This window comes from Odocoileus virginianus, chromosome 25 (genome assembly GCF_023699985.2).
Source record: "Odocoileus virginianus isolate 20LAN1187 ecotype Illinois chromosome 25, Ovbor_1.2, whole genome shotgun sequence".
Taxonomy (NCBI): Eukaryota; Metazoa; Chordata; class Mammalia; order Artiodactyla; family Cervidae; genus Odocoileus; species Odocoileus virginianus.
In genome coordinates, this window is record NC_069698.1 from 30,557,118 (window position 1) to 30,584,264 (window position 27,147).

The following is a 27,147-nucleotide window of genomic DNA, read 5'->3' on the forward strand; positions in this document are numbered from 1 at the left end:
TGATCCATAACATTAATTTTAATATTTTAAATTATACTTTAACTAGTTGGGAATTAAATATATACTTAAATTAGTAGATGACAGGACAAAAATCCTGTTAAATACCTAATTTCATGTTAATTGTTCTGAGCCAAAAAAATCTACTTAACCACATTAACATATTTTTGTTATTAACTTAAAAATAAATTCGCCTCTAAACTCAAAGAAATTCTGGACTAAAATAATTTAAACAATGCTATAGACCAGAGTTCTCTCTTAAATATCGTGCCTCTCTTTGGACTTTTCACAAATCGAGAATTAAATATTTAGCTAAATAATATAAAATATATCATTGAAACAAAATAGCAGATATGTTCTGAATTGGACCATTACAGTGTTCTTCAAAAGCACATTTAAATGCCTGAAACACAATGGTTTCCACAGAACTTCTTGAGACAAATAGCATTGTGGGGATGAGAAACTTGACTATGCAGAGCAGAAACTGCCATTTATCTAGCACTCTCCAATCTGTCGTTATTGCCCTGTGACAGCATTTTATCTGAGCACTTGACTCCCAGCTCCAAAAGAAGACTACATTTCTCCACCTCCCTTAGTAGGATGGTTATATGAATGTCTTACAACAAATGAATGAAAGTATACAGAAATTTCTGCATGAAACCAGGTCCTTCAAACCCATGGTAATCTTGAACTATCATGGCCCATTTTGGACCAATTCCAGATCACTGGTATTAGGGACACAGAGGAACTTGAACCAGCGGTGGCTTTCAGAATACCATCAACTATTCCTTCAAATTTCTAATGGAAGACATGTAAATGTGTATCCTAATTCAGCTATTGTTTTCAGTATCTATATTGCACACAACCAAGGAATGTCTTACCAACTTAACAATATATGTATATCCTAGTCTATCTAAGTATCCAAGGGGAAAATATTAAGTATAGTGTTAGTCGCTCAGTTATGTCCGACTCTCTGTGACCCCATGGACTGTAATCCACCAAGCTCCTCTGTCCATGGGATTCTCCAGGCAAGAATACTGGATTGGGTTGCCATTCCCTTCTCCAGGGGATCTTCCAAACCCAGGGATCAAATCTGAGTCTCCTGCATTGGAGGCACATTCTTTATTGTCTGGGCCACCAGAGAAGCCCTATTAAGTACCGTGTCCCCACAAAATGAAGAATACGGCCATTACAAATTATATCTTTGAAAATAAGCATACCCTGTTATAATTTAAACAAAACCACAGCATTTAATTTTCTAACGTCATCTCAGATGTAAAAACACACAGAAAACTGTATGTAAGTAAAGTATCCAAAATATGGATTATGTTTTTACATGTGAATGTTTTAAATTAAATATTCCAAATAAATCCAAATAAAAATAAGCAGGAATTATTTTCATAATTAGAAAAATTAGCCTTTTAAAATTACATTTTGCCTTTTCTCTCAGGTATCTCTCATCTTTATTATGTCATTAAGTTTCCTAATATTGCAATGGAATTAAAGTCTACTTCTCTAGTGTTACTGAAGAGAGCTTCTACACCTATATTCAGACATTTAATTTAGTTTCACAATTGTCAATTAGAAATAGCTACACTAATAGCTACACTAAGCTACTAATATGTCGATTGATCATTTCCCCTCTTTCTTCAATTTCCCTCCACTGATTAGAGGCTGATACACCCTTCCTGTAATGTGGCGGTAACTCTTGCTCCCATTTCCCTTTGTGTTTCTCAAAGAACCAGGCTGCTGATAGATCATTAATACAGGCTTTTACATTTTCCAATCAATGTCCTAAGCCTTAGTGTTTTCTTCAACTGTAGTTGCTTTTCTCCTACTTGGGTGCTTGGTTCAAATGCTTCTGTCCTATGAAACCTAACCAGATTTCTCTAAATAGACTTTCTTACATTCATTTGTGCAATAATATACATCGACCACCTTCTACATTCAAACATATCAGAGGACTGCTATTCAATGATAAATAAAAGAGATCAGACCCTTTCTTTCTCAGTTAAATACAAATGAGCAAACAAATACAATTTTAAATAATCCAAATGACTGAATACAATAGCTTATTTAGACCAGAAAAACAAGGGTGTGGGAGATGGAAACAGGCTTATTTAGATTGAATGGTTGTTGGAGAGGGATTCCTCTTTGAGATGATAAGATCTGGACTGAAAACTAAATAATAAGGGACTTTGGTAGTGGTTTAGTGGTAAACAGTCTGTCTGCAATGCAGGAGACTCAGGGCTCCATGACTGGGTTGGGAAGTTCCCCTGGAGGAGGTCATGGCAACCCAGGCCAGTATTCTTGCCTGGACAGAGAAACCTGGTGAGCTATAGTCCATAGGGTCACAAAGAATTGGACACAACTGAAGTGATTGAGCACATATGCATACTAAATAATAAAAGAAGTTATTCTGGTTATATGATTTCTATTATAAATGACTCATTATAGGAACTAATGAACTGAATTTAAAGGCTCAAGATCTGCAGCCAGGTCTTTTCATTGTTATATTACAATAATTAGAGCAATATTTGCTGTATATGAGATAATCAGTGATGTTTATTGAATACATCATACATGACTAAATAGTTTTTTTCTCCTTCTACTGAAAGCTAGACAATCAAAACTCAAGGAATTTTTTTCTGCTCATATATTCAGCATAAGAATGATGATTTATTTACACAGAAACACATCTGCAGAAATGAGAGTTAAAAATCATGCTTAGCTTATATGTGCTACTATTGGCATCTTATATACAGTAGCTAGACTATCACAGGAGAAGGAAATGGCAACCCACTCCAGTATTCTTGTCTGGAGAATTCTGTGGACAGAGGAGCCTGGTGGGCTGCTGTCCATGGGGATGCACAGAGTTGGACACGGCTGAAGCAACTTAGCATGCATGCATGCATTGGAGAAGGAAATAGCAACCCACTCCAGGACTTTTTCCTGGAGAATCCCAGGGACAGAGGAGCCTGGTGGGCTGCCGTCTATGGGGTTGCATGGAGTAGGACACGACTGAAGCGACTTAGCAGCAGCAGCAAGAGAGATCAAACCATGTTCTCAGGCAAGCACCAGGGCTCCCGGCCTACAAACTTTGAAACACTGGTTGCAGAGATTTATAAGAGCTATCCAAGATCACAAGGCTGTTACGTGGTGATATCAGGATTTTAAACCAGGTTGACTTCAGACACCAACTCCAGTGTACTGTGCGTGCATCAGTCACTCAGTCATGTCCCACTCTGCAAACCCATGGACTGTAGCCCACCACACTCCTCTGTCCATGGAATTCTCCAAGCAGGAATACTAGATTGGTGAGCCATTCACTTCTCCAGGGGATTTTCCTGACTCAGGGATCAAGCCCGTGTAAATTCTTTACCATCTGAACCACTAGGGGAGCCCCCTCCAATGTACTACTGGTTTTTAAAAATGTGGCCCCAGAACAATAGCATCAGTAACATGTTCAAATTTGTTATTAAAGGAAACTCACGGATCTCACTCCAGACCTACTAAATCAGAAAGTAGGGGTGGGGTCCAGCAGTCCGTCTTTCCAAGCCCTCCAAATGATATGAATATGCACTGAAGCTGGAAAACCATTCACTCTAAGACAACAAAACACTAGATTTCTTACTCTGCTCAGGACTTTCTTCTGTTGCATAACTTATTTTGATATCCAGTGTAAAGTTTGACTATGTTCATTACAGGAAAAGCATCTGGAATGCATTAAGTGAATTTTCAAGGAAAAACATGTATTTATATGCTTTGGGGCATAAACAGGTGGAAAGTACTAAATTATATTCCTTGGCTAGAAGGTAGAGATTTTCCCCCATCTCCATTCAAAGACTGAATTTATGTGAAACAGTTTCAGAAATTAGTAAACATCAAGATCATACTGTCTGTGATTAAAAAAATAAAAAGAAACAATGAGAAAGATATTTCTTAAGTTCTGAGCAAGAGATAAATGCCAGGAGGCTGAACAGAAATGTGATTATATAGGATTTAGCAGTCATAAAAATATGAGCGAAAACACATTTAAAATTTTGATAATGTCCCACTCGAAGTTTTATATTATTAATCAAATGAAAATTTTAGAACAATTTATACTGATTTTTTTATACTGATTTTTTAAAATGCTGTTTTGTTCAGAATAAATGAACAGATGATGAATGGTCTTAAATTTCAGACCACAAAACACCTTCCTTTATGTGTACAATTTGTAGGAAATATAAAACAAATCCATATTAAACAGTGTTATCACAGGCTCTTTACCTGCCTGAAACTATGTGTCCCTTATCATTCGACCTCAGGCAAGGGACAAAGAAGTCATTCATCTCAAAATTTCTTCATGCATGAAACACAGAGATGACTTCCAGTTTTTCCTTTCACATTAGAAATGAATGAATCAAAATGTGAAATCTATGCTTCTGATTTTTAATTTTATCATGATTATAATAATCTCAAAAGTGTTCTTAGCTTTAGGTAAATGTATAAGTGCCAGAAAATATCCTATTCATTTAAACATAGGTATTATTTGCATAGAACAAAAATATATGTTAGTGTTTCCCTGGATGTGGGATTGAAGAAGGGACCTTGATGTGGAATGGTTGATGCAGAGGTGTGTGGATACCAATAAACACTAATCGTGGGCTGAGAATGTCAATCATGGGGTTAAAACCAAGTGGCAAAGAATCAGAGCCAAATGGGGTGAAAGACCTCAAAGAAGAAAATGAGATGGGATCAGGGTTAGACTTAACATCAATGAAGGGAAGTAAGATACACAAAATAGAAGCTTGTGGTTGAAAGACAAGTTTCTGAGTAAAAGCTGGTAGAGTAGCTACTATAAAAAAATAACTTATTCCTAAAAGCTGGAAGCAATTTCCCTCACATGGTATTTCATAAATGATAAATCTTTTAAAATTGCCCTGTATTTTAATTTCCCAAGAATACATACTATAAGATAAATAACTCCTATGCTTAGAAACAGAAAAAATAGTTACCAAACTACTTTTATTTTTATTCTTCAAGATAACCTGTTTAAATTTACTTTATGACTGAATTCTTGGTACATTACCACCCATGGGCTCAAAATATTCAAAAACCTATATCTTTTTATTCCATTTAAAGTGATAGAAAGGTGCAAAATGATAAATCCTATTGAAGGCAACTGTAAACAATATTTGATTCATATATACTGAAACTTGTTGTAAGTAACAAATGATTTAGATAGCGCACATTTAACACTGTCTAGCAATGAACATTCATTATGGGAATATCACAGGAGATGAGACTGCGGTAGATAGTAAACCATCAATCAGATGTGACCCCACAACAAATTGTACCTCATCAACTGCTTTAATATGTCATGAAGCTTCCAAATAGACATCACTGAAGCATTTGTTAAGCCCAAACTACTTTTTCACTGACAAAGCTAAAGACATTTGGTATTTTCATTTATATGTAATATCAAAATGAATTGATGTGATCTAGTTGACCAAAATAGAATTTCTATAAGGATGGGCCATTGAAATTTAGACCTTAGTTTATTTACACAAATTACCTTAATGACAGTCTTTTATTTTTGACAAGTTTGCAAGATGAAGAATATATTTAGATTCTGAAATTCCAAAAAACTAATTTCAACATGATTACCATATTATTTACAAAAATAATTTTTTTTTTTGCTCAAGCACAATGGAAGCGAAAATGTCCTTTCCACTTATATTCTTCTTATAAAACCAAGTATTAAAACCTTCCCAAGTAACACTGCAAGAAGAGCAAAAACAAAAATAGCATAGTTGAATGCTCATATACTCATACAGGCATGATAATTATACCACCAGGAAATGCTTCTTGGTGGAAAAAAAAATGCTTATTGCAAGAAAAAAAAAATCGAGCTTAGTCTTCTGATATTAAAGAATATCACTTATTTCTTCTGTCGCATTAATTAGTTATGAACTTTGTTTATCTCTGCAATTAATTGGGATTATTTCTCTTTCTCCTGCAAATATGCATAGTTCTGTTTAATTTTGTTTTCGTCCATTCTTCTATAGACTACAAGGTGCTCATTTAGTTTCCACTCCACAGGGCCCCTCTTAGTTGATGTCCATTTCTTATGTGATTCATAGCTTTAGAATAATCTTTCAAACATGGGTTTTAAAAAACCTACAAAGATATAAGAAACTGACACTAGTATTTATTTGAAAGAATTGAATTTTCACATTCTAGCATTCAGAAAATGTCTTGGAGGTATACTGTGTATTTTGCATGATAAATTGGATGTCTGAAAGCTAGATTCTCTTGCTAGTTAGGCTTTTGAAAATATCCCAGTGTAGTCACAGGGAAGACTGAGTTACAACATGTCTTAAGGAAATGTACTGCTCCTCCTGAGAAAGTAAATCAAAAGGATTTTGCAGAGGATTCAGAAAAGAGGGATCTAGAGTTGATTTTTTTTTCTCTCCAATTAGAAGTAAGTGTTTAACCTGAGGAAAATTGCTTTCAAAATTTCTATTAATTTTTACACAAAAATTTACCATGAAGCCCACTTCTTGCAAGTTCCTGCTAAATGTGCCAAATCACAAAGCAAGGCTGCCCCACTAACTCGGAGCTGTCCTTCCAGCAGGTCATATAGGCAACTAAGACCAAGAAGAATGCTTTTCCACTGCTGATTCCCCTGGCTCGGGAAATGGCGTGTTTTCCATTTTCTATAAAAGATGCTGAGGCTCTAGTCCTGGGTTCCTTTGCTATAGCCCCATCGGGCCCTGTCGTATTTGATATCCTGTGGGATTTGAGGGCAGGAGAAATGAAGCTATCACACCCACGCTCGTGCTGTTTACCACGCTATGCTGTGAGTGTACAATTTGTTAACTGGATTGCTCTGACTCACTGAGTTTTCTTGTCTATTCTAGGGGACTCTTGAATTCTGGCAAACCAATCTTCTGGCAGCATAGACATTTGTCTCAGAGTCTTGTGACTTGTCACCATCCTTTAGGAGTTTGGGGATCTCCCATGACAATTAATGGCATAACTGATAAAAAAACAAAATGCCATATTAATAGTTTATATTAGGAAACTAACATGCTAATTTAGAAAAGATTCTTCAAAAAGAGAATTTTAAAAAATACATAATGCTCAATTGTTATCAGTTTTCTGATCACTACAATTAATACTTATGGAAATGATTTAACAGCACAAGATTATGTTTTCATTTTATATAACCATACAATCTGACTGGTGAATGGGAACATAGAGGTCATCTTTCTTAGCAGGAAGCCATGCATGATTCCCTCAAACATCTAGAGACAATACATATCAATGTTCTCAGGATACGCATGTGATTTTCAGAAAGCTATAGTCATTAGGGCATCATATTGATATCTGAACGTTCTGAAATCAGAGTTTTCTTAAGGCATCAATTAATTTAGCGAAGCTTTATTTTCCTTTGTTTATTCTAAGCATCTAGGGCAACTCTTTCCTTCTTCTTTGAAATATCAGGCCATCTTTTTCCATCTTTCCACATGACTCTGCAAAAAGTTACACTGCTCTCCATTTTCCTGGCTAATCTGCCTCTGTTGCTTTTTGTTTTTGTTTTTAGTATTCATTATAAGAAAAGTGTTCTAAAGTTCTCAACACCCAGTTCACCATTGTCTGTGTGCAAGCATGCTAAGTTGCTTCAGACTCTTTGCAACCCTGTGGAGTATACCCTGCCAGGTTCCTCTGTCCATGGGATTCTGCAGGCAAAAATACTGGAGTGGGTTGTCGTGCCCTCCTCCAGGGTGTGTTCCCGACCCAGGGATGGAACCAGAGTCTCTTATGTCTCCTGCATTGGCAGGCAGGTTCTTTATCACTAGCGCCACTTGGGAAGCCCCTCACCATTGTCTATGTGTTCTTTATGCCACTGTTTCAAAAAGCATAATATCCAGAATATTTCTTCCCTAAAATCTTCATATTATATAACTATAACCTAAGCATGGATTTACCTACATTTTCTTAACATTCACATCACATTGCCTGCTTAAATTATGATATTTTTCACATGAAATGATTTTAAGTCATTAAAAATATGAGTGGCTAAAAAGCCATTCAAAATTAATCCAAAATGTTTGCATTTATGTGGCTAGATATTACCATGTTGGGCTGTAATCATGAGTTGGTTAGTTATTTAATAATTGCATGTAGATTCAAAGAATTATTTTTCAATGATGAAATTTTGTTTCTTGCAGTATTTGAACTGTGACATTGCTGAACATCATTATTAAATTTGAAAACATGTTTTTTCATTTAATTAAATTAAAAAGAAAATTGATTAAAATATATGCTTCAAATAGTAAATTGGAAAGAAATTCATAAAATGTAAGCTATGCATAACTAATAAATATATGTGTATATGTATCTAATTCAAGTATATTGCAACCCCTATACAGTCCATGGAATTCTCCAGGCCAGAATACTGGAGTGGGTAGCATTTCCCTTCTCCAGGGGATCTTCCCAACCCAGGGATTAAACCCAGGTCTCCCGCATTGCAGGCAGATTCTTCACCAGCTGAGCCACAAGGGAAGCCCTACTAATAAATAAATTTAAATTAAAATAACAGAATACCATGCTTGTATATCAAATTTTAAAAATAAATGATAATTTTATACTTTTAAAAGTGAATTCCATTAGCCATTCAAATTAAGTTTGGGTCAACATGTAAATTTATACTCCTTTATGAAATGCTTAATGGCATTACGAATCAAGAGTCTTCAAATGATCGTGACTTTTGAGATAATCCTACTTCTAGAAACTCTGCCAAGGGAATGATTAGATCTATGCTCAAAGATATTTATAGCAGAATAATAGTATAAGAAAAGAAGATAAAAAGTTATACATGTAAGGAAACAATAATTCTGTATACATATATTCTAAACTCTATATGTATTATGTGGGCTTCCCAGTTGGTGCTAGTGGTAAAGAATCCGCCTGCCAGTGCAGGAGACATGAGACAAGGGTTTGATCCCTGGGTCAGGAAGATCCTCTGGAGGAGGGCATGGCAACCCACTCCAGTATCCTTGCCTGGAGAATCCCATGGACAGAGGAGCCTGGTGGGCTACAGTCCATGGGCTTGCAGAGTTGGACACAACTTAACCATCACCACCAAACAACTCCTATTTGTCAGATTAGGGTTCTCCAGAACATGCAGATAAAACACTCAGTGTCACCAAAAATTCAGTACTGAAATATTTTTTCATGTTTTTTTTTCAACATGCTTTGTTCTTGTTAACTAATACTCTTGCAATTATCTTTAAAGACACTAGGTTCATTTTTCAACTAGTTAGATATATTTTCTACAGTTCTCTCAGACTCAGAATAATTGTATCTTGAATAATAATTCTGTTCACTCTCACTTAAATCCACACAGCTTTTGTCACTATAGTTAGTCAAGCTAATGCTATTCCTTTTTGGTCAAGGAATAATTATTCTTCCTTCCCAACTCCTTTCTAAATGTTTTAATATTCACTCATAGGAAAGCTTGATTAATAATATCTTCATACCTCAAGTGGTATTCTTGGATAAGAAGACAAGAAACGTATTTAACATTACCTACTCTGACCTGCAGAATGACTAAAAGGCACATAAAGGTATGTGATTCAAACTATAACTAACCTCCACTTATGAACATAACCTGATACCCAACATTCCCTAACATTTAGAAGGTAGATTTTTAAATTAATCTTTAACTTAGACAACTGGACATGTTGGGTAAGAATGGAATAATCAGAATTTCTTCTCAACATATTCATGATTTTATTAACTTAATTATTTCTATATCTAGAAATGCATCATCGAGAAAACAACAAACTCTTTATAATCTACAATATGCTAACTGTAAACTTTAAACTAGTTATTTTTCTCTTTTTGCTTTAGTATCATAATAGTTGACAAGTATAATGAACCTCGGCACTCTGTATTACCTTGAAATATGAGAATATATGAGTTTTCAGTGTAATATTAAATGCAGTGTTGCATTTAAGAGTACTTGAGCTTGTTTCATGGGTGTTTCTATTAAGACTGATCTGTTTGTTGTATTTCTATTAACATGAAAGCTTCATTTATCAGAAAACCATATTCTTTGATCATAGCAGATAACAGGAAATTTGCATTTGTGAGGTTTTATTTTTTTTCCTCCTCCCGTAGATGGGGGCGGGGGCGGGGGGCGAAGCATTTGGGGATTAAAAGAGTCTCACTTGGAATCAAATTTTATTTTATCCATCAAGGAAAACTCCTGTTTTCATGTACTTTTAAAAAACATCCAGTTTCATCTGGATATTTAGGTATAATTTTAAATTAACAAAATCTAAGTAAATTACTTTGATTGTTGGTTTTCAGTTGCTAAGTCATGTTGGACTCTTGTGACCCCATGGACTGTGCCCCTGCCAGACTCTGTCCTTGGGATTCTCTAGGCAAGAATACTGGAGTGAGCTGCCATTTCCTTCTCCAAGGGATCTTCCCGACCCAGGGGTCGAACCCATGTCTCTTGCATTGCAGGAACATTCTGTATACTGAGCCACCCTTTTACATACTTTCACTTATCACATAACAAACATGGTATTAGGCAATTCAAAAATTAAAGCAATTGTTAATTGGTTAAAAGATAGGGACTTCTGACCTATGAACTTTCCAAATATCTATCTACAGAGACATTTAGAAAACATCCTTAGTAGTTGCACATTTTTTTTTTTTGAATAATGAATTTTATTATCTAAGGTACATATAAATGACCCCATTACCTAAGTCCTGACTGGGAAAGAGCACACAATTTCAGTTCAAGAAGAGCATCACGCCCCATGTGTCAGTAGCATTTATTTATCATTTGTGGTTTTTGAGGCTAGAGAACTTAACTTGTTCTTTTTCTTAGTGTTTTAGTCTTGACACCTCAAAGTACTTCCAAAAGCACCCACGTGTTCTCTTGCAGTTTCTTCCTTTAAATTGGGTTCTGATGGGCAGGGAAAACATATCTTGTTGACACTGACTAGAATGATATGAGGTTTACCCGTGTGCCAAACTTATCAATTGTGATAATGACAGGTAATTTTATTCAAACTACACTGTAATCCTCAGTAGAACTTCCCTATTTCTCCATGTTTATGTATTATTCAGACTCATAGTGACCCTGAAGTAGAAAAAGCTTCTTGTCTCTTAAAACTTTTATTGAGAGGAGTTTAAAACACATACAGTTAAAAGCTCTTCTCTGTGCATTTAATATAGAGTGAAAAGCTGTTTGGTATTCATTTTAGATTCACTGGCAACAAGACAGACAAAAAAAGTGTGTGCTAGGAGTCAGGAAGATATATATGAAAAATTAAAAGTTTAAAATTAATTTGAACTTGTAATGTGCCACGTGGAAATCTAAAAATCAATCTCCAAATGGAACAGCTTGAAACTTTCTGTTGCCATCTGGTTTTGGACCTGGCTCATTCAGTTCCAATTTTGCCCTGGTGAATACTCCAATTTTATATATACTACATGGGAATGATAATCTTCTCGCCACCTAAGCACATCTTGTTGTATTTCCTAAAAATTGTAGCTGTTTTTGTTCTTTTTCTACACTACCAATATTTCCTAAGGGCCCTCTTAATCACAGACACACTTTATTTTAAATCAGATGTGCCATTAGTATTTGATGTATTAGTTTACTGAATAGTGATTGCATTTTCTTTGGTAAAATTTTTAAAATGTACATCTTTAATGAGCCTAAAATACAGATTGATGACTCCAAATAAAGGGTGGGGGAAAAAGATTTGGCTATTTGAGTTGTAAAGTGAGAGAAAAAATAAGGCCCAATACATAGACATTAGTTTAAATAAGATTATGTGAGGCAAGCATTGACACAGTGCTGGCATACAAGAAGTACTCAGGAAATGTTAGCAATTAACCTTGAGTGTGTGTGTGCACACTAATAATAACATGCAAAAGGTTTGAATGTATTTAAATTTTTTTTTGAGGGCTTCTCTGATAGCTCAGTTGATAAAGAATCTGACTGCAATGCAGGACACCCTGGTTCAATTCCTGGGTCAGGAAGACCTGCTGGAGAAGGGATAGGCTACCCACTCCACTATTCTTGGGTTTTCCATGTGGCTCAGCTGGTAATTTCTTCAAAGAATTTTTTTCTGAAGAAAATATTTATTGAAAAGCCACTGTTAGTTACTTAACATACACTAACTCACTTATTCCACACAAAATAACTTCGTGAATACGCTGAGCATTACAGATGAGATCAGGCACATTCAGGGGGGTATGACTGTGGACAAGAATACCGAGGATTACAGGATTCAGTAATCCTGAATATACAGGATTACTTTGAGTATACAGTTAATAAATGGTGGAGATGTAAACAGGAATTTGATGTCTTTGTTATTCCTTGATGACACTCTCAAGTAAATTTAGCAAGTGTGAACTACCATACCACAACATTATTTTAATTAGCTTTAAAGGCATCTGTAAGATATTGAAGCCAAATGACTGTAATCAAAACTGTAAGGATTTAAGCTACAATAGGATGTATAGAAATGCATCTTCTCTGTTAGTACTTTTCTAATAGTACATCTATTGATTTAGTTCTTAATAATCCAGTTAAATCTAGTTGAAAGTGAATGACAGTCACAAGTAAAACTAACTTCTAGTAATTTCATCATATGTTTTTAAACCTAATTATTAAAAGTTAAATTTTTGCTTCGGAAAAATAGGCTACCACTTCCAAATTACTTAATTCATATACCCATCCACCTGCCTAGATTCTTCAAACAGATGAATAAAATCTTACTTTTATATACACATAAGGCATTTAAAATTGCAACAGTAAATTTTAAAGATCATCCAATACTTTAATTATGATACTAAGAACTCTTCAGAACACATATTGCGACTTCAAACGACATGTTTATATCCCTTTTAAATGTCTTTAAAAATGTATGACAACTGATAAATAGCTGAAAATATTAAAATCACATAACTTACACTCACAGAGTTTAATCCAGCACTTATAAAATATGGGCTGTCTGTACAGAGTACGGAACCCTTGTGGCTCAGATGGTAAAGAATCTGCCTGCAATGCAGCAGACCTGGGTTCGATCCCTGGGTCAGGAAGGTCCCCTGGATAAGGAAAGAGCAACTGCTCTAGTGCTCTTCCCTGAAGAATTCGATGGACATAGGAGTCTGGTGAGCTGTAGTCCATGGGATAGCAAAGAGCCAGACATGAATGGACAACTAACTTTTTCACTTTCATAGAAAGCATAATCATATACATTTATACATTAATTTTTATATACACAAGCTAATTGATTATCACAGTAATACAAAATCATTTAACAGCTTTGTTGCAAAGTATTTTGCATTGTCAAATAAACCACTCAAGAAGATGCTTTGCACACTACACATTATATATGGCAAATAAATAGTTTTAAGTAACAGTGACACTATTCTTTATTAAACTCTTCACAATAAGAAATCAAATCACAACTCAAACTTTAATTCCAGCACACAGTTTTGTGTCACTGCTTTTGTTTTTAAGCCGTGAAAACATAAATGTTGCAAATATAACGAGGCAGGAATTCTAGAGATCTACAATCTAATGGGTACCTGCAAAATTACTCAGGTAATTTGTACCATGTTTTGGTCCCTAAATACAGCAGGTATCACATGACATATCCTACCAAGACCTGCTACAGCCACTTGTTTCCAGCTCTATAAATTCTAGTTCACTCTCTGCCCAACTCTCAAAGCTATACTTAGCTGATTCTGTTGTTATTTCCATTAATTCTCAACATGCTGCCCATTGGAATCAGATCGGTTACTTGATATTCCCCAAAGATAGCATACTGTTGGCCTGGGTCAGTGGTCTGGCTACAAAGTATACTATTTGATAACCTTAGGCAAATTGTTACTGTCAAATGTAGAGTCAAGACTATGGTTTTTCCAAGTAGCTATGTACAGACATGAGAATTGGACCATAAAGAAGGATGGGCACTGAAGAGCTGATGCTTTCAAATTATGGTGCTGGAGAAGACTCTTGAGAGCCCATTGGACAACAAGGGGATCAAACCAGTCAATGCTAAAGGAAATCAACCCTGAATATTCCTTGGAAGGACTGAACCTGAAGCTCTAATACTTTGGCCACCTGATGAGAAGAGTTGACTTATTGGAAAAGACCCTGATTCTGGGAAAGATTGAGAGCAGGAGGAGAAGGGAGTGATAGAGGATGAGATGGTTGGATGGCATCATTGACTCAATGGACATGAGTCTGTGCAAACTCTGGGAGATTGTGAAGGACAGGGAAGCCTGGCATTCTGTAGTCCATGGGGTCAGGAATAGTCAGACATGACTTAGCGGCTGAATAACAACAGTGACAAATATGGGTAACAGTATCTTTTGGATAGAGTTGACGCAAGTATTTTGTTACAGAAATAGAGAATGCATTTTTAGAAAGGAAAATAAAATTTAAAAAAATCTGCTCAGCTATATATAGCTCTGTATTTCCCTGATCTCATTATTCTGGCTATTATCATCTGAAAAATCTTTCCCTTTCATATTTATCTATTTATTCAAAGACTTAAAAGGCTACATACACATAATCTCCAGCTCATTTATTGTGCTGGTTGCTTTTCCAACTGTTTCTTTATGCCTATCTTCTCTGATCATTTAAATTATGTTTCTCTCAAGGGCATTCATAAACATTTGTTTGATGAATGAATGTATATATTTTAGGTTTCCAGCTACACTTTATAAGCACAGTATAGGCATATAGATGGACATAAAAACATTTTACTAATAGTACAGTACACATTGATCTACCTTGAATGTACATAACATCTTTGGGGACCTTGCATGGAAATGCACAATTAGCAAAACTCTTTATCTGACAGTACATCAAATTTAAATCATCACACTTGGCCATCAACAACCTCAGCCCCAAATGTCTGCAAGTTTCTCTCCACTGGTCCATGCAGTCCCTAAACAGGAGTGGGACATTCTGTTAGATAAATAAAAATCTGTACTAAGTAGCCAGAGGCAATTCTCAGGCCCCTATGGATTCTAGAAGGCACTTCAGTTACATTCCTGATTGCCCTAAAATAAATTCTTTATTAGCTGCCAACTATTACATTAGAGAACGCCTGATGTGCCCCTGTCTCCAGAACAGAATCTTGGATTTTGCCCAGCTTGATAACTACTTCTTTGATGACAGAGCTTTTGACATTGATCTGAAAGGGATTCTACCAAGCATATGTAGGGTCTATCCTAATAGTCTATGTAGTGAACTCTTCATAAATTGACAGAAGGAATGCATTTTTATATTCATCCTGGCAACATGTCAAGAGCTATACACTGGCATTACTGAATTAACTCATTTAATCTTTATATTTTCCTGAATAATAATACCAGGCAAAAATTTTCTCATGTGAGAATATAGGCTTATACATTTGGCATTTTTACAGATACAGAATTCAAGACGTAGTCATTCAAATAAATGTTATTCATAAATGCATTCAGTTTTGTTGGTATGTATATCTGCACACTACTGGATAACATCCCACCTATTTCTACAAAAAATAAAAACACAAAACTTCATTACATAATGGAGTCTGAAGCATATATGCAAGGCTAAATTTGATGTATAGATTTTTAGAAAAATTAGACTAGATTTCAAACTGAATCTGTTAAGTGTAAATCACATTCTGCCTCAAAACTAATGTGTTTACAACTACTTTCCCCCTATTTTCAAGACCAGTTGTTTTTGCCTTCTAATCCTAGAATATAGACTGCTTCCAAGACCATATCACCATGTCATTCAGGTATCATCTAGTCACTTAGTCATGTGTGACTCTTTGCAACCCCATGGACTGTAGCCTGCCAGGCTACTCTGTTCATGGAATTCTCTAGGCAGGAATACTGGAGTCAGTTGCCAGTTCCTTCTCCAGGAGATCTTCCTGACTGAGGAACTGAACTTGGGTCTCACACTGCAGGCAGATTCTTTGTCATCTGAGCCACCATATCATCATACCTTTCTACATACCAAAGTTCCCAAATTGATGATTTGAAATTTATATTTTAAGGTGAGTCGTTTCAGCTATTCAGTAGCTAAAAATACTTTGAGACAGCCAGTTGCTCTCTCATTTTAAAAAGAGGGGAAATAAATAGAAAAGACAGAGCAAAGGAACATTTAAAAAATAGTACAAATCATCTAGAAGTTAATAAGTAATCTATAGAACAGTTTGAATGTTGGAGCTGAGCTCAATGAAGTTGATGTGATTTTGCCATAATATCAAGAAGAAAATAAGTTCAGAATATAATCTGTATATTTGTCATTTTACTCCCTGCTACCCCTAGCCCTCTACCCCTCAACAGCACCAAGGCCAACCTTAGTTTAGTTCCACTGTTTTGTTTTTAACATCACAATCACTTACCTTACTTAGAGACATGCCAATTGAAGGGAAAGAAAATTGCTTCTCCCACCTCCAACTTAGCCAAAAAGCTTTAAAAATCATAAAATACAAGCTCCTAGAGGATAGAAATTTGTATGTATGTATATATAGTTTTTTAGTGCTTTGGAGAAACCAATTTTTGAATGCCTATTTAATAAGTAGCTTTCAAAAACTCAATGTGGAATGACTATAGCAATCCCTTTTATGTGGTGAAAATGTCTGTCCTTTGTAAGATACTAGTTCAGGACTTTGGATCTTTGATTTGACTTTTCCATTAACTACATTTTTCTTAAGTTCTCCTAAGGATGAATGTGGCTAAATGGCTAAAGGACAATATTCAGTGAGGCCATGTGGTTGCTTAGTCACTCAGCTGTGTGCAGCTGTCTGCGCCCCTGTGGGCTGAAGCCCACCAGGCCCCTCTGTCCATGGGATTTCCCAGGCGGGAATACTGGAGTTACTTGCCATTTCTTCCTCCAAGGGATCTGCCCAACCCATGATCGAACCTCTCTCTCCTGATTGGCAGCCAGATTCTTGACCACTGAGCCAGCAGGGAACCCAGCTGAGGCACAGGCCCCGCTGAGAACTCTGGTCTCTGAAAATGCAACGAACTTTAGATGTCATGTGCTTGTTTTCTTTCCTTTACAGAAATAATATCTCTTGTTTGGATGACCTTGGTTTCTTAATCAAACTAAAACCTTTAACACACAAAAGATTTCCCAGTCTCAAACGATCAAGGCTACTATTTGAGTCACATAATCTTTAATTGGGACTTCCCAGGCGGGACAATGGTAAAGAATTTGCTGGTCATTGCAGGAGATACATGAGACATGGGTTCAGTCTCTGGATTGGGAAGATCCCCTGCAGTAGGAAATGGCAGCCTACCCTACTGTTCTTGCATGCCCGTGTGGACACACACACACACACACACACACACACACACACACAATCTTTAAATGACTTAAGCAAACAGGCCTTATTGTAAACTCTCATCACTTTCTGAATTTCTGTTTTGAAACTGTAATTCTTTATCAAGTAACAAAGCCTGTGGATATAACTACATTTCACTTTCTTTTCTCCTTTATTTAAATAAAAATACTCACATAACTTTGAAGGTTGAAGGTTTGAATTTGAAAACTAAGAAGACAAAACTGCTCTCAGATGGAGGCCTAATGTGAGCCATGATCCATCCTGAAGCAAAAATTTTATGGCTCAGTTGTAAAACCTTTGAAAATGTAGCTTATGATGGAAGTGCTGACACAACCTTAAAATGGATTCATGAACCCCTCCACTAATATATCAAAGGTATTTCATTACTGTCAATGTATCTCACTTTTTAAAATTAAATAACCTCTTCAGAAATACTTATTTCTTTTTTAAGTGCCTGAACAAAATTTTCTTTGTGCAATTTGGCTTATGAATCGTCTCTCTGGAGTGGAGACAGGTAGGAACTCATAGATACACACTTAGAGATTTACACTCATATCTGATGGGGGTGGTGTGAACTATATATTAACATTTTCAGATTACACTTTTACAAGTATATTCTGACTTTATAAAGGACATTCAGCTCACAAAACTATATTCTTTAAAATGGATCAACACTCTGCTTCCTGGGCAGTTTTCCCCATTTTTGGTAAAACCGTGTTTTTCTATTTGCAAGTTAAATGTAAATACACTTCTTTGTAGCTACTTTCTAATATAAAGAACACATCAAACTCTTTCCAATTTCCCCAGCCCCCAATTTATCATCCAATATAAAATGCATTTTAAGTAAATATTACATGAAATTTCATAATCACATAGCAACAAATGTTACATTAATAATAGATAGATAAAATAAAATGTTGAGGTTAAAAGTGAAAGAGTGAATTAGAATAAAAGTTAGACCAATATGCCTGTGGATAAAATATACTCAGATCAAAATTTCTAAGACCAAGAAAAGTCTATTATGCTCAAGCACTATGTTTTTCTTATCAAACTCTCACATACATTTTGCTGATTTTCTCAAATGCTGTTTTTCAAATAGCACTAGAGAACATGAGCAAATTTTTCAACAGATCTTAGTATGGTTGTTAAGCATACTCTTTGATTTCTGTATCTAAAAAATACTCTCATCTTTTTGAAATTGTAGAAAAACACACTCATTTCAGGCTTAGCTTTGGAATTTACTCTTCAGTTGTAGGGAAGATAAGGTATTAAATCTATTTATTGCATACAGATGGAGATTAAATAATTTAAACAAATGAAAAACAGAAGTAGTTATTATACACAGTACAAAGAACACTCTACATTTTGCATGAATATTCATACTACTCAGTTTCCAGATTCACTATCTCACATTATAAATTACTTTAGAACAACAACGTTGCTTTCTTTTTTTCCCTACTGCACTACTTCCTACAGGAGACTGCCAGAATTTTCCAAGTTTTAAAATACTATAAATACATTCACATTTTTCTACAACTAAAATTGAAATTTAAATGATGTAGTAAATGTAGAGTGATAAAAATGATTCCCCAACATTAGAAAGGTAAGATATAGCACCAATTAAAAGTTTTTTAAAAAAGTGTAATTAACACCTAATGTCATTGAATATCTTATTCCCAGCCTAATTTTTCAAATACTTTGCTCATGTATCAAGTAATATTTACTGAGCCTCTACTAAGAGCAAGATTTCCTGTTAATAAAAATGAGTTAAAGACAAAATTTCTCTTCAAATAACTTGGCAAATGCCAAACATATAAGACATATATATCCATATAAGACATGTATACCCATAAAAACTGACAGATGTCTAATCTGAATAAAATGGCCTAAAATTCAAAATATTAAATATTACTTTCAGCACATGGTTGAGGAGTATTTGAGCTGGAGGTCAGGTGCTACTCTAGAGGTAAAGAGGCATTCCAGGAAAAACATCAAAGGCAAAATTATCCAATTATATTTCTTCAAACCAGGAATTCTTAAGTTATTTTAGCAATTGAGAAAGAGCAAATCATCAGTCTTCAGTTTTATTCATGAAAATCTACTTCTTATACAATAACAAGGAATGCAAAATAGTGGATTGTGTGAGATACTTACTAAAACAAAGTAAATTTTTTACTAGCTCATATAACTAGGAAAAACTTCAGAAACAATATCATAAAAATAAGCTTAAAAGTGTCAGGTACCAGCACATAGTTAAATTATTTTAAGTTTTAAGGTAAAAAAACAAACAAAAAATCTAACTCTAAATAATTGTCAATTATACTGTTTCATGCAAATATACTGTTTCATGCAAAAATGTACATACAATCCAATCTAGCACCCTCTGAATATCATTGCTTCAATGCACCATGAAGTAAAATAACATAATGGCATAGAATGCTCATAAAACATTCTAACCCTTCACAGAGAGAGGGGGGATAACTGCCAGAGAGGTTTTCTTTGCTCAGCAAAAATAGACACGGACAACCGGCTGCTGTAATTTATAAAAGGAAGTATGAATGTTCTGTGAAAGAATCTTCTAAATTGTCAAAAAGTTTTGATAACTTCATGCTCTGTTGCCATGGTTTAACTCATATCATAACTGAGATGCTTGAGTGAACTCAACAGACTTCTTCAGGAGATTCAAAGGAGTCAAGGTTAAGTGAAAGTGCTGGGTTGGAATTAAGCACCGTGGGGGGAGGGGCGTAGATCCCCGCCCCTTTCACAATGGGGGGTGGCCCCGCCCCTTAGCTTGATTGGTGACAGCGCTGATTTACCAGTGTTTCTGCTGCCCAGGGGGTTTGTTTGGACTATCCTCTATTGTTCTAGTTTCACCCAATTTGCAACTTTTACGTCTATCCTTCTATTTATAGATATTTACATCCCATTTTCACCTTCAATAGAAATTATAGAAATAAAAATTTTGCTTAAATTTGAATCACCAATAGCAAATTTTTTAAAAAAATGATACAATTTAAAGTCTCCTTTATGTTACGTATATTGACCATCTGCAATGTAAACTTCACTGTAAAGTTATGTTCATTGGACTGGAGCTGATTAAGTCTTTTAGCCCTTCTTCCTGGTGGAAGCAATTGAATGCAGAATAATTAGGTCCTTTAACCCTATGAGGATGATGCCAGCAGTGTATTTAGGATTTCTGGTTAGTTTATCATGAATGCAAACTTATGATCACTTATGCTATGCTCTGCACTAATCATATGAGACATCCACTTTCCCTTGAGGAGTTCATATATTGTGATTAAATAGAAAAGCATGCACCTGAGGGAAAACTTGCTGGCCTACTAACCTATATTTGAGATTCATGTTCATTGATGAGCTTAAAAATCCCTTGGTAGCCAACAATAATCAGCATTTTTTTTTTTCCAATCGTTCTAACAAGTCAGCTTACAGATACCTATTTTGAGCTGCCAAGCCACACGCTGTCTGTTCCACTCCCCACAGATTACGGCTAGCTATTCACTGATCTATGATGCTCTTTCCCAGTCCTGCCCCCCTAACCCCTTCTCTCAGAATGGTGGCCCCTGTTAATACAACAAATTGGAAATTGTCAGTGTGGGCAGGTTGCCATATGGAGGTTGACAGCTGCTGAATCAGATTAAGACAAATGCACATAGGCAATGTGAGTGTAAAAAAAAAAAAAAAAAAATTTTAGAAAAAAAAAAAAAACTTGTTTTCCTATTATTATTTCTCCTAGGATTTTTAGAAAAAGAATATCAATTTTAAAGATTGCTCTATAAAGCAGATAAGATTGAATCAGTGTTGATATAAAGCAAATTTTATAGGTAAACTAAACTTCTTAAAAATTTTCTGTTTTGAACTTCGATCCTCTTTGCATCTGGCCGTAGTGTTTAATTTAAGAAGCCTCATTCTCCCTTTCTACCTCATCCAATTCACACACATACTTCTGGTAGGTATTTTACAAAGTAATAAATGCTCCTATTTCTGGAAAAGAAAGTAATGTTGAAAAGTTGTAAAAATATGTTTTAAAAGGTTGCATAATATGCCAAGAGAAAAGTAACAGAATTTTAGAAGCCACACAACCATCAATAGCCAAGCTCATGAATAAATACATATTTACAACATGTACATATGCATATCAAGGTAAAGCTACTTCATAGGAACTCAGATTCTGTGGAAAATATTTATGCAACGCATAGACAGTGACAAAAAAGGGCACTAAAAAAGGAGGTAATTTTAAAGTAAAGAACAGTCTACACGTTTAAAGTTATCCAATAACTTGCCTGACCTTCCTAAAATATACAAGACTCTTTTAACAATAAAAAATATGTTGGCTATGATTGTCTATTCCTGAACTTGACTGAGTCATATCATCACTGTATAGCAGAGCTAACAAATTTTTAGCTGAGCTAGAGTATATTAGAAAGAGTAGTCATATTCTCAGATGAAATATTTTAGACCTGATTTACAAATGAAATCTAGTGCCTTAAAGCTGTGTGCAATGTATAAATGCCTAGGAAAGCTTGCACTTTGAAATAAACCTTTGTGACTAAGTTAATTTTTCTAAAATCTTGCAGCTGTCTAACTTTCTCACTGGGTAGCTAAGCCTCCAAAGGCTATTGCTGAAGTTTATCATAGGAAATGATACTCTCACAGGGTAGAACTGCCTACTGTCTTTGAAAAATTTATATAGGAAGTACAAGTTAACACTCCTGACATCACCTAGAGTTGATAACACCATACATCTCTAGATCCCAAGCCACCAAAAAGCTGCCATGCAGGCTAACATAAATAAGAGCTTGCAGTCTGCAAGAAAAAAAAAAAAATCCATTGATAACATCAGGACATACAGTAATGAGGTGATATAATTTACAAGCCCCAAAGGATAACTTGCAGCTCCCTCTCCCTGGGGCTGCAGCTGCACCAACCATCGAAGCTAAGTGCCCATTGGAACTTTTCCTTCAAAGGTATAGTAGGTAGAATATTTGTAATACTTTTAATGCAACAAAAGGAGAAACAGAAAGATCAAACTGAGGGACTCGTGTATTTAGAAAATCCTGCTGAGATGCTGTGATCAATTATTAAAACTTCTTGTTAATGTTCATGCTTCTCTTTAACCTCACATTGGAGTGTTGACAGCCAAGCAAAAGTGGGCAGACCCAGAAAACCTTTCTAGAACTGAGACAAAAATATCAGGTGAAAAGGAAGCTCCCACCAAACAAAATCCTTGGCTAACTCTCATCAAGATTTCTGTCCCCTTACCCCACCCCCCACCCCCCCAACAACATTCACAGACTGTCCAGAACATCTCTCCTGGGATATTTCTGCAGCATCATTCAGGCTTAGGGCATTCACAGAACAGGTACCCTGATCACTGTGTTTAGTATAAACAAATGGTATTCAGGTAAAGCAGAATCAATAGAACTTTATGGGGAAACAAACAGCAACAAAAAAAGCAGTTCCAAAGTCTCAAAAATGCTCTCTCATCTCATAATGATTTTTCAACAGCAGAAGAAAATGGATTACAACACTCCAAAGTATTGAAAGGCTTGTTCTCATACGGCTGATTTTTTTCAATAAAGTTAATGCAATTTATCTTTATTAATACATTAACACTGATGGAGTCAGCCAGAAAATTAGTCCTGGTGGCAATGTATTTCATAACATCCCTCAGATCATCTCACAAAATCTGCTAACAATTCAGGGATCTAACACAGAACCTGTTTCTTTTCTAATATAATGCAGCTTCCTAAGGATAACACATATAGCCTTGCACCAGGGCAACATGCATTTGGCTCTATATCTTTCCTGCTGGAAATGATCTCCGTCATGCTTTGCAAGCCCACAAAGCCAAAAATTGCACAACACATATTTATAACAATAACAGAGGAAAAAAAGAAAAAGAAAAACTCTTCTTCCTAGCCACCTATAAAACACATCCTCTTTCCGGAAATAAAAAATCCGACTCCGAACAGAAACAGTTCCTGTACCTTTAGCTCTCCTCAAGTTCCCATTGACTAGCCTCGCTAACTCCATTTAGATCTTTAACACGAAACTTTCATCACTTACCCCCTTTCCAAGGCTTTCCTTTCCAGGGGGTCCGAGTCAGCTTGCTCAGAGTGGATCCAGAGAAAAAGAGCATCAAAATGAAGAGAAGTTCAAGCCGAGTAATCTTCCCCACTTTCTCGGATGATAACATTTCCACAAGTTAATGTCACAAAATTTCTCACATCCTCTTCCCTCCCGGTTATTAAAATCGCATTAATCATTGAAAAACCCGAGGTAGGTGTTGTTTTGCCATCTTTCTAACAGCTGAAGTAGCAGCTCCCTGATGTAGCCCTGAGCCAAAGCTACATTTCTCACGATCCGGCTCGTTCAGCCCGCAGTCAGCACTCACTGCTGCTGCCCCAGGAGCTAGAAAATAATTTCTGATCTCCACTTCGCTTTCCGTGGGAATATATTCCTCTGCGTTCTGAGTGAGCCTGATTGAAAAGGATAAAAACAGTGATGTCTGTGTCCAGCAGAAAAGAGAGAAGATGTCAGGATTGTGTGAAAAAGATGAGAAGCAGTTGTACTGACAGCTTTCAGGCTGCTGTGTGATCCTAATAGCCGTGCAACCAACCAAATTGCTTTTAAGAGTAATAAGGCTTCCGTGAAAGCCCGTGTCACTGGCACTTGGGTGGGTAGTGCTAGGCTTGAAAATCACCCAGGAACCGCCACAGATAACGACTGCTTCAGTCCCGCTTCAGAATATTAAGGGCTGAGCAAAATATAGTATGCACAGAGGGTAGATAATCTATTGTGTGGATAATAGAGGAGGATTCGAGCGACGTTGTAGGGAAAGACGCTGAACTTAAAATCCATTTAATTTTTCCTTCACTTCACCTCCTGACACTAAACGGGGATCGCATCTGCACTAATTATTCATAAAAAGGTCTAAAATATTTATTGGAAGAGCATCAATCACTGTAGGATTTTTATCCTGACAATAAAACAGGCAGGGCAAGTTCTCAATAGTTTCAGTTCTCTGCTCAATTCATGCCAGTTTATTTGGGCATTTCTGTGTCACCCGCGTGAACCCACAATGAATGCTGCTAAGCAAACTTTTGGAAATGGCAACAGAGATCTGTACTGTGCTAATCACACTTTCGGGGGAACATATTTATTTTTTATTTGTTTGTGCACATCACCATGGAAATATGAAAAGCTCTCTAAGTGTCTTGGTCTTCTGTAATATATTTATGAAAACATTACTGCTCACAAGGTGTGGTTATAATTAGCATCTGAGCACATGACCATGCCCTCAGCGATGAGAAGGTGGGTGAAGGCAAATCAAATAAAAGTAATTTGGTCTGTACTGCCTGAAGTGAATTAGCATGATCGAAACATTCTGGCCAATATTTGAAATCTGTCTTAGTATTATCTGTCTGGTCACTTATTCCTTTAATCAGTGAGCCACAATGCATGAATTATGTATTTATGTACTTTAAAGTAATCAATTGGTATATAATGATATAACTGCCAATTTTATTATGTTATCACTTTCAAACTGGATAATAAATTGCCATTTTCAAATCATGTTATTGGAAGAGGTACTTTTAGAAGAATAATTTATCTTGATAAGATTGGTTATATTAAATTTGAAAATACAGTTATTGAAATTTGCTTTCATATAAAGGAAGCAGCATTTGTCAAAGATATTGTATGGGATACACAAAAAAAGCTCTCAGGTTAATTCTTAGTTTAAAAATGATAATCAATTTGTATTCAACTTTTAATTAATTTGAAAACTCCTGAGGGAAGTGAGAAAAGTTCATATCATGCTTATTTTATAAATAGTGAATTTAAAATTTGTGTCTCTGTATACTTTAAAGCGGTAACTTTAAATTTAATTTGGAAAGCTCTTTTTTCTTTACCGGTCATTCTTTTCTTAACCTGTTCCGCTTTTCTCACAAGCATGTAAACAGGTGGTAAAATGAATGGGCCAACTCCCCTACCACCACTTTCTAAGGAAGATTCTAGACATGAACTTATTTACTGTTTACTGGCTCTATTCCTCTTGAAAGAAAGAATGTAAGTTTTCATAATTAGTAAGTTCTTTATTTTTCAATAACCTGGGCCTTAGGTTAAAGAGGAAAATGTGACATGGGTTTAGACACAACGAAAGGATGTTGGCAGAGATACATAGTATTTCAGAAAGGTCTGACAAGAGTGAAGTTAATAGGAAAAGTATTCTTTTTTTCATACGTGATATAGTTGAATGGGTTGACTCGAGGACAATGTCAACTTTAGATTTTTCAAGAGTTGCTTTCTTTTTGGTGACCCTGTGACAACACCAGCTCCGGTGAAGAAATTAAACTGGGGTTGGAGGAACCAAATCACTACTGTTCATGGAAGGAAAGCCATTCACCTGTAAAGCTCATCTGACTGATGTGTGAAATACTACTCAAACTTTCTAGACACTATAAAGAATTAGAGGAAATTTCAAATGAATGGGTATACCAAAGAGAATTAATAAGGGTGCAGTAGGAAGAAAGAGAATTTTGAGTGGAGGGGCCTGTTCACATGAGAGAAATTTCTAAACAGATACATCTGTCAAAATGTCTTAATACAAATACTAAATTAGCTAACTTATTACAAAAACTACATGAATTAACTCATTTAATCCTTACAAAAACCCAACAAAGTAGGAATGATAATCTCCACTTAGTACATAAAGAAACTGAGGCTAAGAGAGATGAAGTCACTCATCCAAGGTCAAAGGGCTGTTTGAACTCAAATAGCTCAGCTCTGAGTCTTTGGAAACCATTGTGCTATTCTCTCTGCTAAACTGTACTCTCTGAACTCTTAACCTTTCTGATCTGGCTGGCTCTGAAGTTACATCTTTATATAAAAGAAGAGCAAATAATGATGGTCCACTCAATATGTGCCACAGGTTCTATCTGTGAAGAACTAATTATGTGCTTTATATGTCTTAGTTATTTCATCTTCACAACAACCTTGTGAAATGAACCCATTATTCATACTCTGCAGATGATTATCTGTTCAATATCACATAATGAGTAAAAGATAGACCCAGAATTGAATATCGTGTGGCTTCAGACGGCTCAAGCGGTAAAGAATCTGTCTTCCAATGCAGGAGTCACAGGAGATGTGGGTTTGATCCCTAGGTTGGGGAAAGCCCCTGGGGTAGGAAATGGTGACCCACTCAAACAGTCTTGCCTGGAATATCCCATGGACAGAGGAACCTGGCAGGAGATAGTCCAGGGGGTCACAAAGAGTTGGACATAACTAGGCACACAGGCGTTCCAAGTTTACCATTCTGCTTCTGTTTTTCAGAGTCTGGTTCATGGGTCTGGGGAAACCAGATAGGACGCAAGAGGGGCTGGGAAACGAGAGAACTGAAGGGACTCTTATGACATCTGTGACATTAAAGCTTCTATTGTTGTTAGCTTCAGAGAGGTATAGGACTGAAAGAGTTCCACAGAAGGTCCCTGAGGAAAGCAATAAAAATATACTTCCTCACCACTTGTATATTATCTAAGGAAAATACAAAGAAAGAGAAAACCCCAGCAAGACTGAACTCATGGATAGTTACAAAAGTTAGTTCAGTTGCTCAATCGTGTCCAACTCTTTGTGACCCCATGAATCGCAGCATGCCAGGCCTCCCTGTCCACCACCAACTCCTGGAGTTTACTCAAACCCATGTCCATTGAGTCGGTGATGCCATCCAGCCATCTCATCCTCT

The 27,147-nt window shown here is 36.0% G+C and overlaps 1 protein-coding gene across 15 annotated transcripts in view; it reads right to left on the bottom strand.

Moving 5' to 3' along the window:
• The window catches only part of ROBO2 (roundabout guidance receptor 2), a 1,429,762-nt gene extending 1,405,647 nt beyond the window's left edge, over positions 1 to 24,115 (bottom strand). For 3 of the 15 annotated variants that reach the window (XM_070455068.1, XM_070455074.1, XM_070455066.1), the window contains exon 1: positions 23,469 to 24,114. In XM_070455068.1, the coding sequence (XP_070311169.1) occupies positions 23,469 to 23,598 (130 nt within the window). In that variant the 5' untranslated portion in view covers positions 23,599 to 24,114. Of the gene's footprint in view, positions 1 to 23,468 lie in introns of all 15 variants that reach the window. The other 12 variants (XM_070455079.1, XM_070455075.1, XM_070455078.1 and 9 more) reach the window with 5 other exon arrangements.
• Between the last annotated feature and the right edge of the window lie 3,032 nt (positions 24,116 to 27,147).